This window comes from Peromyscus californicus, unplaced genomic scaffold (assembly GCF_007827085.1).
Source record: "Peromyscus californicus insignis strain IS unplaced genomic scaffold, ASM782708v3 Scaffold_16__1_contigs__length_79575227, whole genome shotgun sequence".
NCBI lineage: Eukaryota > Metazoa > Chordata > Mammalia > Rodentia > Cricetidae > Peromyscus > Peromyscus californicus.
In genome coordinates, this window is record NW_026294458.1 from 54,487,818 (window position 1) to 54,501,198 (window position 13,381).

At 38.2% G+C, this 13,381-nt stretch overlaps 1 protein-coding gene across 7 annotated transcripts in view; it reads left to right on the forward strand.

The window, feature by feature from the left end:
- The window catches only part of Robo1 (roundabout guidance receptor 1), a 1,006,112-nt gene that overhangs the window by 520,058 nt on the left and 472,673 nt on the right, over positions 1-13,381 (forward strand). For 5 of the 7 annotated variants that reach the window (XM_052740989.1, XM_052740990.1, XM_052740995.1 and 2 more), the window contains one exon: positions 5,866-5,949. The exons of the other annotated variants lie outside the window; for them this stretch is intronic. In XM_052740989.1, the coding sequence (XP_052596949.1) occupies positions 5,866-5,949 (84 nt within the window). The remainder of the gene's footprint in view (positions 1-5,865; positions 5,950-13,381) is intronic. 7 annotated transcript variants of the gene reach the window in all.

The following is a 13,381-nucleotide window of genomic DNA, read 5'->3' on the forward strand; positions in this document are numbered from 1 at the left end:
TGTAGACTTTGATGGTGACCCATGTTGTTACTTTGAAAAAATAGTTTATGAAAACGTAGTGGAGGGCTGGGAGAGAACTCAGTAGGTAAGAAGAGCATATTTTGTCCAAACCTAAGAACCTAGGTATGAAACCCCAGCACCTACACAAAAAGCTAGGTTACTGTGTGTGTGACAGTAACCCCAGAAACTAGGGTAGGGGTAGGAGGATTCCTGGAACTCACTGTCAGCAAGACTAGCAAAGTGGCAAGTTTCTGTGAGAGACTGTCTGTGGGAACAAGGAGGAGAGTGATACAGCGTGACTCCCTCATCCTCTTCTAGCCTCCACATGGAAGGGTGCTTGCCTGCCACAGATGTGTACACACATGCATAAACAGCACAAAAGACAGGAAAAACAGGTATTAGCACAATTTTAATGACATGTATCATGTTTGATGTTCTAAAACAGGGTAGTGGATTTTGGTTGCATTGTGCATTTAAGAAGATATTTCATTCTCTAAATTTTTAAAGTGTATACTATGTAAAAGCAACTTCTCATGTTCATTTTCCCTCTAAATCTCTACAACAATCCTCATATATCTCCATTTTGTTCCAATTCAAAAGAATAGAGTAAATAGTAATATCCAGTCAATAATCGTTTTGACCATACATGACAAAGGCCGAAGTTAAAATTTAATTTTGATTTGATCCTGTAGGATTCTGACGCTGATTAAATCTTCATAATTTTGTACTTAATTTTGTAATTCATTGCCTAGGTTTCTAATTAAATGTTTTCGGTACTTCATTTAGAGGACCCATTCCCTGCATTCCTCTTGATTAGTAGGAAAGAATCAATGGGAATTGATCCAATTTGTAGAACACAATTCTAATATTGATAGTAGTTTGTATTCATTTGCTTTCCCCTAATCTTTTATTAATGGTCATCTTCAAAATGTCAATTAATGCCAAAGCATGGTGCAGTAATAATTCAAATCTATAAAGAAACCAGATTAACACTATACAGTAGACCAAAGGGGAGACTTTTGTTTTTAATGTAAATTCCGAGAGGTGAACCAGACTGACTGGAACATAGCAGCCAAAGAACATGATGATTGTGAAAAATCCTAATGTATAAATCACAATCGCAAAATCAACTGAAATTGTTGATATAAACAAATGAAACAACAAATTTGTTTTACTGTTTGGTTGGTTTTTTTGAGACACAGTTTCTCTGTGTATCTCTAACTGTCCTAGAACTTACTCTATAGACCAGGCTGGCCTCGAACTCAGAAATCCTCCTGCCTCTGCCTCCCAAGTGCTGAGCTTCCAACTATATAGCCCTGGCTGTCCTAGAACTTCCCATGTAGACCAGGCTGGCCTAGATCTCATAGAGATGTGGCAGACTCTGCCTTCCAAGCAAGTACTGGAGTTAAAGACATGAACTACCAAGCCCACCTTTGAAACTCCAAACTGATGATCAGATTTTTTTTTTTCTCTTGGGCTTCTGTATTTCCATACTGTAACACTGTTTGCTGAGGTATAGTGAACAACTTAGAGAACTATGAGTGGTATGTCAAGACTCAAATGAGCTTTTGTCCTATGAAAATAGCCATTTCCTACGGGAAGGGGGAAAAAATCTTCAGTGCAGCATTTCCAGCACATTCCAAGCTTGCTTAGACCACATGATCTTCCCACACTTTGACTATTGATGTTTCCATAGTAGATTAATTGCTAACATGTGCCGTGTTCTTTCTTGAACTCCTTCTCACATAATATTTTTCCCTACCATTTCATGCCTCACCATTTAATTATTCTAACTGCATAGTCTAATAATTATAGATAATGTTCCCTAGGATGGTACATATCTTATATGAGATAAATGATATACAGTACAAAGCTATTACTGCACACACACACACACACACACACACACACACACACACACACACATACACATTTTTACATATTATTGGTTCAAGTATAATCAACAGCCCTATATCCAGAAGATAAAGTCAAGCAATTCATTTTTTTTATATGTACCAAGGCTAATTTTTATGAAGTCTACTGTTATTTTTAACCACAGACAACAGCATTTACTGAAGTGTAAAATAGTGAAAATGTGTGCACATTTATGTAAAATAGGGAACACAATCAGGGACACTAGGAGATTACATTTAAGTAGTAGCTGACAAGTGTCATGTTTACTAAGTGAAAGTGTGAAATTTGTTGGTGTAGACAAGACAGGACATTGAATTGGCCATGGGCTATGAATAGGCTGTAGGTGGAGCACTCTCAATATGGAAGTTGCATCAACTTATAGAAACCACTGGGAGCCTTCGGGCTGGATGGTGTCACCCGTAGAGAAAGCAGGATGAGATGTCTGGAGAACTATGAGACCGAAGCCTTTAAGAATTTGACTAGTGAAGCCGGGAGGTGGTGGCACACGCCTTTAATCCCAGCACTCCGGAGGCAGAGCCAGGCGGATCTCTGTGAGTTTGAGGCCAGCCTGGGCTACCAAGTGAGTTCCAGGAAAGGCGCAAAGCTACACAGAGAAACCCTGTCTCGAAAAACCAAAAAAAAAAAAAAAAAAAGAATTTGACTAGTGAAAAGGCAGTTATTCAATAAGCCCTGAAGTGTTCTATCCCCCAGATAAGAACTGAAGCTGAGGGACAGAGAATGTAAAAAGTGGGTTTGTTCCTAACAAACAAACAAACAAATAAAAAACAAGATTTCATAACAACGAAACTGTTTTGGAAGACCGTGAACACGAAATAGGCACTAACTTCCCAGGAGGTGTGTATCTGATGGGAATTTATTTCCAACCTTGGATGTATATAATTATTTGATTCTGATGTCCCTTTTATATTTCATAAAATACTTTATATTTAGTATTGGCTTACCAGGGAGAACGAGGATGCAAAAACATCTGAGTTCACATACTGTAATTTCCCCTCCAGTACATAATACTAAAGGAGAAAATGCATTGTTTTTCTTTTTTGCATTTTCCACTTAGAATCGGTCACTTAAGTAAAAATTTGCCTTCATTAATTCCTCTGTTACTTTCATTTCAATTCTGGGTAAGAATAAAAAAATGAAAGTACCTGACTCAGGGAGTTTACATTTTCATCCGAGTAACTCACCCATGAGAGCCAAAGCTCCAGGTACCAGTGCATTTGCAGATGACATGGAGGGTTAAATCAACGAACAGTAGCTTCACCCACTTGAACTCAAGCCTACAGGACCCCAAATTCAGAGACTGCAGAGGAACCCTCCTTCACATATGCCAAAACAGAATAACCTCTCACTTCCTTATCTTCTAGCCTGTGGCTCAGTAATCAATACTACTTAGCAACAAAACAAAAAATAAGCAGCTATCTTTTGGACTCAACATTCAGCCTCCAGCTCACACAGAGCGAAGCAACGGGGCGTTTTCTGTTATCGTTATCTTTTGACAAGAAGGAGGAGAAAGAAGAAAAATTAGTGAAAATGGCACCTTCTCTTTCCTTTAGACCCAGCATGTCTTTAATTAAAGGCAGTATTAGATAGACAGGATGGGCTTTGCAGATATGGTAAAAATTGATTGATTAATGCACACTCTAATCCTCCCTAAGCCTAAAAGGAGACCCTGGCATGGTGGGTAGACATAAGGAGGTAAGTTTACAGAGTGCTAAGGATAAGTTAAGAGTTAGGTGAAGTTTTTTTTTTTCTTTAAGTAGATTTAGGTAACTCATTTCAATGATAATGAACTCACTTCCCATTATTTGCATGGATTTTAGGAAAATATCCACATATCTAGGAAGGTATCAGTAACAAAAATGTACAAGCCTTATGCCACAGTTTTATGATACTACATAAACAAGCCAATTTAATTGAGTCATATATTTGGAAGAATGTTACCATGCTTTAAACAAAGTGATTAGAAATAGTGCAGCCACAATAAATAAGCTACACCTACATAATTAAGTGTAGGGTTCCCCTTGATGGTCTGTGCCTGTTACTAAAACTAATTCGTAAAACTACAGTCACCCCCTGAACACTGTGGGTTTTTTTTTAACAGTATTTAAAGAAGCAGGATTGCACCCTCCCTTAAAGACCTTTTCATACACATGAACAACAAATTTCTATTTCTCTCTCTGTTTCAGCCCCTTATTTTTTTAACCCTTTAAGCGAGGTTTCCTTGGTTTGTGGTCCAGCACTGTAGTAACTAATACTGCCCCAAATTACACAATGAGATCCACTCCCCAGACTCTCTAATGAATAGAACACACAATTCTGACCTAAACAGTTCATGAATCTAGCAAGTTAACAAGTTGCAGGAACTAGAGAGCAGACACATTCACTGCATGACGTTTCCAAACTCACTTTTGAGGATAAATACGACAAAGCCATCCCCAGAGAGATAAGGATAAATAAAGCAAAATGAGCATGTTCCCCTTTTGTCTGTACAGATCCAAACCCTTCTCTTCCCACATTAAATGCAACAGTTTCATCCTTTGACATTTGTGGTGGGGAACATGGAGAGCATGGAAGTGAGAGGGAATAGTAGGTAACTGGTAAAACCTCCTTGTGGATTTGTGAAAGACTTACTTCCTGTTAAAAATTCCTAAGTCATTCCTGAATAGCTCTGCCTGAGACAAAATGTGTTGCCCTAACTGAAAACAAGCAGAGACACAAAATTAATGATGCCTGTGATGTTTCTAGGAGGGACACTAGCTGTGTGTGCTTACTGTCCATTTCTAAGTGACTCACTTTCTTTCATAAGCAAGCAGGGGCTCTTCCCCATGCAACACAGAAGAACGCTCTGCAGATACTGTTTAAGGGGATAAAAGCCTATCGAACACTGCAACTTGAATGACCTATGACTCCGCATTATTTGATTTAGGAGTTAGACTCATGGTCTCCATTGTTTCTGTGCCTAGTTATCAGCAGCAAAACAGTAGGTGATGGTCGAAATTATCTAGCACATGTAGATATGCCGCATAACAACAGCATCACTAAACTGCTGCCACTCACAGACTGAACTTCAGCTCCTGAGTATCAGCCTCATCTCAACAGCTCTGCATAGGAAAGTGAATGTCCAGTTGAAAAAAAAAAAAAAAAAACATTAAAAGGCATTTTTTTCCTTGAGAAAACTAAGAATATAAAGATGATAACATTTCTATGGATGGCTGCAATATAGACTATCAAGCAATCTGGAATGCCTCTAAGCATTCAAAGAAAAAAAATATGCTAAGTTAGGTGCTATTTTACCCAGACACTCGTTCCATTTTTTTCAACCCTATTCTAGCAGAAATTGTTGTCTTCCAAAGACATGAGATGTGCACCGCTTCCTTTACTGTTTCTAAGGGGAAAAAAGTGGAGCCTTTTTATAATACCATTCTCCTTCTGCCCTGCCACGAAGACCCTTTACCCGCTCTCTCCTGCTCTCATCTGAAGTCCAGTCCCTGGAGTCTGTAATTGCCAGGAGATGAAGCGATGATGGGAGTGATCACAGTCAATAGCTTTGATTAACAATAAGGTAGAAAATTAGCAATGCTAGCATCCAGCCACCCTGCCCTCTCCCTCCTCCATATGCTCCCTCAGTCATGCTGGCGGCCTCACAGAGGGCAGTCGGAGTCCTTAGCCAGCTTTGAAGTGCAGCAAAGGTGCAGGCAGAGCCGAGAATTAGGGAAATTAAGGGGAAGACAGGGAAAAGTGTAAGCATGGTGCTGAGACCTGCCCAGGGCTCAGTGTGCTGCAGGAAGGGCAAGGAAGACGTGTGCTGTGTGTTGTCCTTGTGTGTTTTTCTGTCACATGTGGATTTACTTGTGTCTGGACATGGTGCGATCGAAATGGCAACTACTGTTAGTTCTGTGACTCCATCAGCAGCTCTGGTGTTGTTTCCGACAGACCCTGAGGACCTAGAGAGGGGCCACGACAACGGAACGCCAGCCCCCACCTCTGATAATGATGACAATTCGCTGGGCTACACAGGTAGAGTGTCTCTTTCCCAAATGCTAACTCCCTCCTGAAATGCTTCCACCTCCATCCATCATCAGCCACCTGTGCAAAATCTCTCACCATCCCTGCTTCCAGCTTTCAGCCGCCGCACCTTCCTGTCCTCCTTTCCCAGACTTCTTTCTGTCCTTGCAGAGTCTGACTGCAAATGTGAATACATTGGAGAACAGAGCTGTGCATGAAAACTGAACTTAGAGCGGTTGTCTGTAATAGAAAGTTTATCGTTCTGAAACGTGGATGCCATAACCTATTTAAAAGGACACGTTTTGTTTTTGGTTTGTTTTTTTTCAGAGATTTAATATTTTATTAAATTAGCTTCAGCAAAAGGTAAGAAACCTACAAGTGGTTACATTTCAAAATTAGCTGTACTTTTAAGCAAACTCTTAAATGTGATACAATTCATAATGACAAACTCATATCTCTGGGTTTTGTTTGCATGAGGCATGGTTATCTTGACAAACAATCACGTCTGAAGTAGATACATGTATAAATTAGCATAAAAGTACAGATTAAGTTAATGTGTTGGGAGTAATTTACATACAAAAATCTAAGAATGATCAGGCTTAAAATACAAGAATCTTCCCTGGCATAATTTCTAAGTAGAGTTAGAAGTCGAATTGTGTAACACAATTGCAATCTCTTACTCTGACATAATTTGACTGAGACTTTAGACAAGGATAAAGAATAAATGACACCACTTACAGCTTTTTGAATCAGATAATAATATAATAGAGGTCTGGTGTGGTGGAGGTTTTATTATGTCCTTTCTGTGGTGCTGGCAGACAGGGTTCTTCCCAGACACTGCTGGGCTGTGTGCTGGGGTAGGCTGTAGAGAAGAGGAGGAGTTCAGTGAAGGTGGGAGATAAGAGAATTCTTCTGTGTCTTCACAATTTGCACATGACTATGCAAAACAGAGTGAGCCAGGGGACACATTACACTGTGTTAGAAAACAATAAGCTGACAATTTACTTTAGAAGCATCTTCGCTGTCTTCACTAGAAATATTTATTCTTCACCTTTTATCCTAATTTTTTGGTTTTAAACACTTGGAATAAACACCAAAATTAACAACACCTTTATTAACAATTGAACATGCTTGTATGTCTCCATTTCTGAGATTTCCTACTTCTTGTTTTCCTCCTAAGCACAGAGAACAGATGGCTAACTGACCAAAGTTTATGGTGATGGCAAGTTTGTGATTCTTTTCCAGAAATGTAGCAAAAGTAAGAGCTATAGATTACACCCTTAATATCACACACAAATCAGGGTAGTTTGTATTTGTGAAAGAGGAATCAAAGACAGCGTTCCTTTTGGGGTATTCTCATCAGCGTATTTCTCTCTTGTACTCGCTCTGTCTGGATAAACTGCATTGTTTAGATGCACTAATGGGCTTTGCTTTTTCTCTTTTATAGATTTCCTGAGTATAATGTATACTCAGTATAAATCATGTCATAGCATTGCATTCGAAGTACTTAAATAACATTGCACTTAATGCCAAATGCTGCATTTAAATATTTGGATTTCCATGTATTTCCCCACTTTGAGGGACTACCATAGATAAATTAATGTGGAGTAATAAACTTATAGAATTATATTTATTTTCTACAAAGGAACAAACAAAGCAGTAAAATTATTGCAAAGTAAGTAAAAGGTAATCATATGGACTATCTTTTTCTTGAAACTGTAACAGAATCCTTCACTTATCAAGAACATTTACTCATACATTATGTTATTGGAAATTCTTGTTAATTCAGGAACTCTTTTATGCTCTGTGAATCAAACATGGATCTTGGGTCTCTTTTATTTGAATGTGGATTCATTGTTTTGTTTTGTTTTTCTCATTAAAACAGCTACTGACATTGATAAGAAAATCGAAGTAGAAAGAATGTTTCAGCCACTTGATGTTCATGATAAGAAAGATCTCACGGGCTTTATTCAAGGCATTGCTTGAAATTAGCTACAGACTTCTTTTTTCTTTTGTGTGTGGATATGTATGTGCATGTATGTGTGAGAGAGAGATTCCTTCAGCCTCAGAGAAGAGTTGCAGAAATCTCTATATATTATGAGAAAGTTCGATGTCGTATTTGTTCAGGAAGAACTTTGCATATTTAATGTAAATTACCTGTAATTTTGAGCATCCAGAGGTCAGTAACCCTGAATCTATCAGTAAGAACAATTCATATTAAGCAACACAGAAAATGAGTCATTAGTTTGGATTAGTTTTAAAGCAAACTTCCTTTACACTTAACCAGAAAAACTACCAGGAATTGTGTGTCAGTGCTACATTTTGCCTAGCATTTCTAAATGGCAGTGAAAATATGTCAGGTGTTTAATATAGGTTTGTTCATTTTATTCAGGTGGCATGTGAACATACCCCAATATTTTATAGGCATATTTTAAAAGCAATATGTACAAATTTGAATGACAGTTTTAGGGAACACAAAATAACCCCTTAAAATGGCCATGCACTTCAAATTCAAATTCACACCCATTCTGTTTTGCCTATTTAGCTTTGAATATTTTCTTAGGAGTATAATATTCACTGTACCTAGTTAGTCACTCCAACGCTTGCTCTGACACTCAAATCATTGGGGACCATCACTGTCAAACTGACCTGTCTTAGACTCTATGGATCTCATGTCATACACATGAATTTATGTTTTCATTAACAACCTAGTTTACAAATGTTAATCTCCTTTCCTACTTGCCTTTTATATCATATACTATGATTATCTAAATTGTTGAAGTGATTTACTTAAGATAATTGGGGAGAGTAGAAATGTGAAGTTTATGGGCAAGAATACAGGGATTACTCTTCTCCTTCTCTGTAGCTAGAGATATAAGGCCATGTAATGTTTTCCCATATTTCAGTTTCACTCTTAGTGATCAATAAATGCAAAGCAATTTCTAAGGTGGCATCGTGGTGGGTTATTAAAGTGGACTTGTGCATTATTTATAGTGAAATAGCCCATTTCCTGTTAAACCAAGCATGGCATAAATATTAGGGGTTATTTAACAGTTCACAGCATATAGCCTTTGTCACAATAACAAGGTAGCTAGGGTTTCAAATTAGCACTTTATGGGATCAGACACAAGCCTAAAAAGATTGAATATGTAATCATCAATGGCTTTTTTGGAATTTCTCAGAAGAGCACATTGCTATCCGATTACACAAAATCTAAACATTGTTGAAAATAGGAAAAATGTAATATGTGTAAGAATATTTAAATTTATGAAATAGATATATAGTCCATGTGAGATTTACATCATCCTTTGTGAAAATTTCAGTCATAAATAAATCAAAGCTTATCCATAAGTAAAAATTAAAGATTAAGTGGGAGCTAATGATCCCTGATAGTGTTCGTAATATGGTTAGAAAGCACTAATTAGAAAAGAAATCAAATTTTAACCACGTTTTGATAAGAAAAAGTCTATAAATTTGATGAATATAATGTAAAAAAGTATATTCTTTGTCTCCATTTCAGCATAAGATAACAAAGATAATATTCCCATCACTACAGATAAGGGGGTCCTGCTGCTTTTATAATAGCATATTGGAAAAAATAAATGTAAAGTTGCATATTTAAATAAAAAATCAGGATTATGTCAATGTCAAAGTTAAAGTAAAATCTAACCAAGAATTGCCAGGAATACCCAAGTAATTTCAAATGAAATCCAAGTTTTCCACCCCTTGCTATCACATCCATGTAAATTTTGTTTATAGATTCTTTAGGAGAAAAACAAACTGTGTGTTACCTTATATAGAAAGCAATATCCTTGTCAAATTATATGTTCACCTGAAGAAACACAAACGTGATCCCCAAACTGTATTCTGAAATCTCAGTGTCTTAGCTGTTAACTATTATATGATGGTATTGATTCTTCAATCTCTCTACATTGGTGTATTGGGGTGTGTGTGTGTGTGTGTGTGTGTGTGTGTGTCTATGTCTGTGTGTGCATGCACGTATGTATGCCTGTGTGCATTTATGTAGGTGTGCATGAGTATGTTGCATGTGTATGTGTCTGTTGGGGGAGAGGTCTATGTATGTGTGTCTGTGTGTGTATATCTCTGTGTGTGTGTGTGTGTGTGTGTGTGTGTGTGTGTGTGTGTGTGTGTGTGTGTGTGTTTATAGGGGTGCAAGGACTCATGAAGACAAAATCTGATATGGGTCTTTGCCTTGTTCAAGACAGGGCTCTTGTTTGCCATTCTGTATGCTAACATAACGGGCTTACAGGCTTACAGGGCTTGCTTGTCTCCACTTCCTGCCTCACAGTAGGGGTGCTGGGTTTCAGACACATGCCACCATGACCAGGTTCACTTGGGTTTTTCTAGATTTGAACTCACACTTGCTTTACCCAGTTCCTGTCTCCATACATTCTTAATTTCCTAATTTCACTGGTAAAATCGAAAAAGAACTCCATTTTTCTATGTGAATATTCTACTTCTGCGCTGATATAAACAATCAGAATTTATGATTGTCTTCTGTGCACAGAGGAGTTTTAGGAGCATTTTGTAGGCAGCAGCTTCTGACTCCTGATAATCTTACCTCACAGGAAGATGGTATTGCTCATACAGATAATGTGGGAGGTCTGCTTCAATAATTTAGAAGGGAATTAATCCAAAATTAATTGCATATAAACTTCACAGGATCTTTCAGTTACATGAGGCTGAGTATTTTAGCTCCATTTGAGCATTTAGTTAGAAATGAAACAGCCTAGTCATGTTATGATAGACACCCAGCACCCACATCAGACAGCTCACAGCCTCTTCTAGTTCCACTTCCAGAGGAACCAACACCCTCTTCTGATCTCCACTGACTTCTGCATGCATGCTGTTCACATACAGACAAGCATCCATCCAGACACATACACCAAGTACAATAAATCTTGAAAAAGAAAAAGAAAAATTTATAAAGGCTTGATTTGGGAAAGTCTCATGTAATGTCTCCTAAAAAAAGTAGCTTTGATTTGAACTTCTGAAAATTTGCTGTTAATTTTAAAAATTGTATTCAAATGCTACAAAGTTTCCATGTATGTCAACAAGTAACATCTTCAAAAGATGTTAACATGCATGTACTCTTTAAGTAAACATATCCAAACACGCAATACTATACATGAGTAATTGAGATTAAAAAAATGAATTGCCAATATCGGTGGGTGAAATCTCCTAAGGTCTTACTCTGATATGATGAGTTACAGGCAATTAATGACTGCTGAGGGAAAGACAGAGAGACTAAGTCTGCTCGGGAATGAGGACCTCATTAGTGATCCAATCCCAAGCAGTCAGCAAAACATATATACATATGAGTCACAGTGAATGAACTCAGGATCTTGTATTTATAAAGTTAGGAGTGTAAGTGAGTGGATGTGTGTGTGTGTGTAACGATAATAATTAAAAAGACTATGAATTTGAGAATGTATTAGGGCAGGAGGAAATGTAAGAGGAGTTGAAGAAAAGAGAGTCTGGGGGTATTACGTAAATACAGCACTCATATGAAAAATGACATACAAAAAAGAAATTTAGAGCAGGGCACGGTGGTGCATGTCTTTAATCCCAGCACTTAGGAGGGAGAGACTGGTGGATCTGAGTTTCAGACCAACCTGATCTACAAAGTGAGTTCCAGAACAGCCAGGGCCACACAGAGAAACTGTGTCTTGAAAAACTAAAAAACAAACAAACAAAATTTTAAAGGAAATTTTCAAAAATAACTTTTGAATTGTAGCATCTACAACAAAGTGACTAGCCAATCTGAAAATCCAGTGAGAAACTTCATTAATCAATTAACATTGTAGCTGAACCATTTTATGCCTTGACTATAGAATGTGGCCTTGGAAATGAGTCCTTGCTCACCTAGAAAAACAAGTGCCAGGTTCAGAGCTTTCCGCACAGATCCCTGGGCAGAGTGTAATCTACTACATAGAATACTCTTCAAGGCTGTGCAAGGTATCGCACCACAGGCACCGGATTCCAGAAGCCTGCCCATAGACCAGGGACAGATCCCGCCCCCCCTGCCTGGGTGCCCCCCAAACAGTTTGAGTCAAACAACTGTCTTCCATGTCCAGAGGACCTAGAGTGGGAAGGGGCTTGGACCTGCCTAGGCTCAGTGTGCTGAGCTCTGCTGACTCCCCATGGGAGACCTCGATTTGGGGGATGTGGGGTGGTGGGGTGGCTTGGGAAAGAGGGCTGGGGGGTGGGAGGAGAGAGAAGGGGGGGGTCTGTGGATAGCATGTGGAGTGAGTAGAAAGTTTCTTAATAAAGAAAAATGAAGGAAAAAAAAGAATACTCTTCAAATTACTATCCTTGTTTTAGTTTAGTTTTCTGATTTCTAGGAAGGAATATTATTTGGAATTTCACTTGATTCTCTTAAAAACCAAAAAAAGAATTAGCTAGCCTTTCCTAATGTCTAATGCTTACAAAAATGATTATGCAGTAATATTTTCCCTTCATAAAGTAAATACTAATTTTCTTACACAGTTAGTGAAAAGCAGCCCAATTTCAGCTTTATCTAAAATAACTAGTACATGAAAAACTATGCAAGAACCATGTAGTTATTCACTACACAAGTGAGACATTTAACTCTTACTTTACATTGCTGCAAAGAAATTCTTTTAAATATAGTATTTTCATTAAGCCCTTCAGGATTTCATACAATGTACTTTGATCATACTTAGCACCAAATCATTACAGATACAATCCAACCCTCTTTAAGTCCCCTCAACTTCCTCCACATACTTGTGCATAGACACTATTAAATCTGGGGCAGGTTGGTAATCCTGCTGGTAGCGTTGAACTGGAGTCAATTGTGCCACAGTCACAAAACCAAAATTTACCACACAAGCACCACAGTAATCCATACCTCACATAAACTTCTCATGACAGAGGGACTGAGTTATACAGCCACTCCGTTTTCCCAGACTGTGAGATTTAGCATCTCAACACTGCCTTTCATAACCGCTGCTACAAGTAATCATCAATTGGCTTTAGAGTCACAAGGGCACTCCTGCCTTCAGCGTAGTAGAGAATAGAAATCGAATTTGGCTCTTAGAGAAGTGAGTCCTAGAAATATTATAGGCTAGACAATCACCTTGTCTAGATTAACAGTGTGTGTAACAATATCCTCATTTCTTCTAACATAGACCACTATGGGGGAACAGAACCTTAATGTCAGTCTTGAGTCACCAAAATGCCCATGAAGCTCAGGGGTTCCTCCCACTGTCACTGAGCCTGCCCTTACTCCTTTCCTTCAATTCTTTACTGAAAGAAATTATTCCTTCAGAATAAGTGCTGTATGTGATCGCCTGACACAGAACACGGTGATTGATATGGACAATGGTCTGAATCAAGAACATTCATTCACAGAACATCTATTCCAGTGAAGAAAAAAAATCACTTCTCCATCCCTATGAAA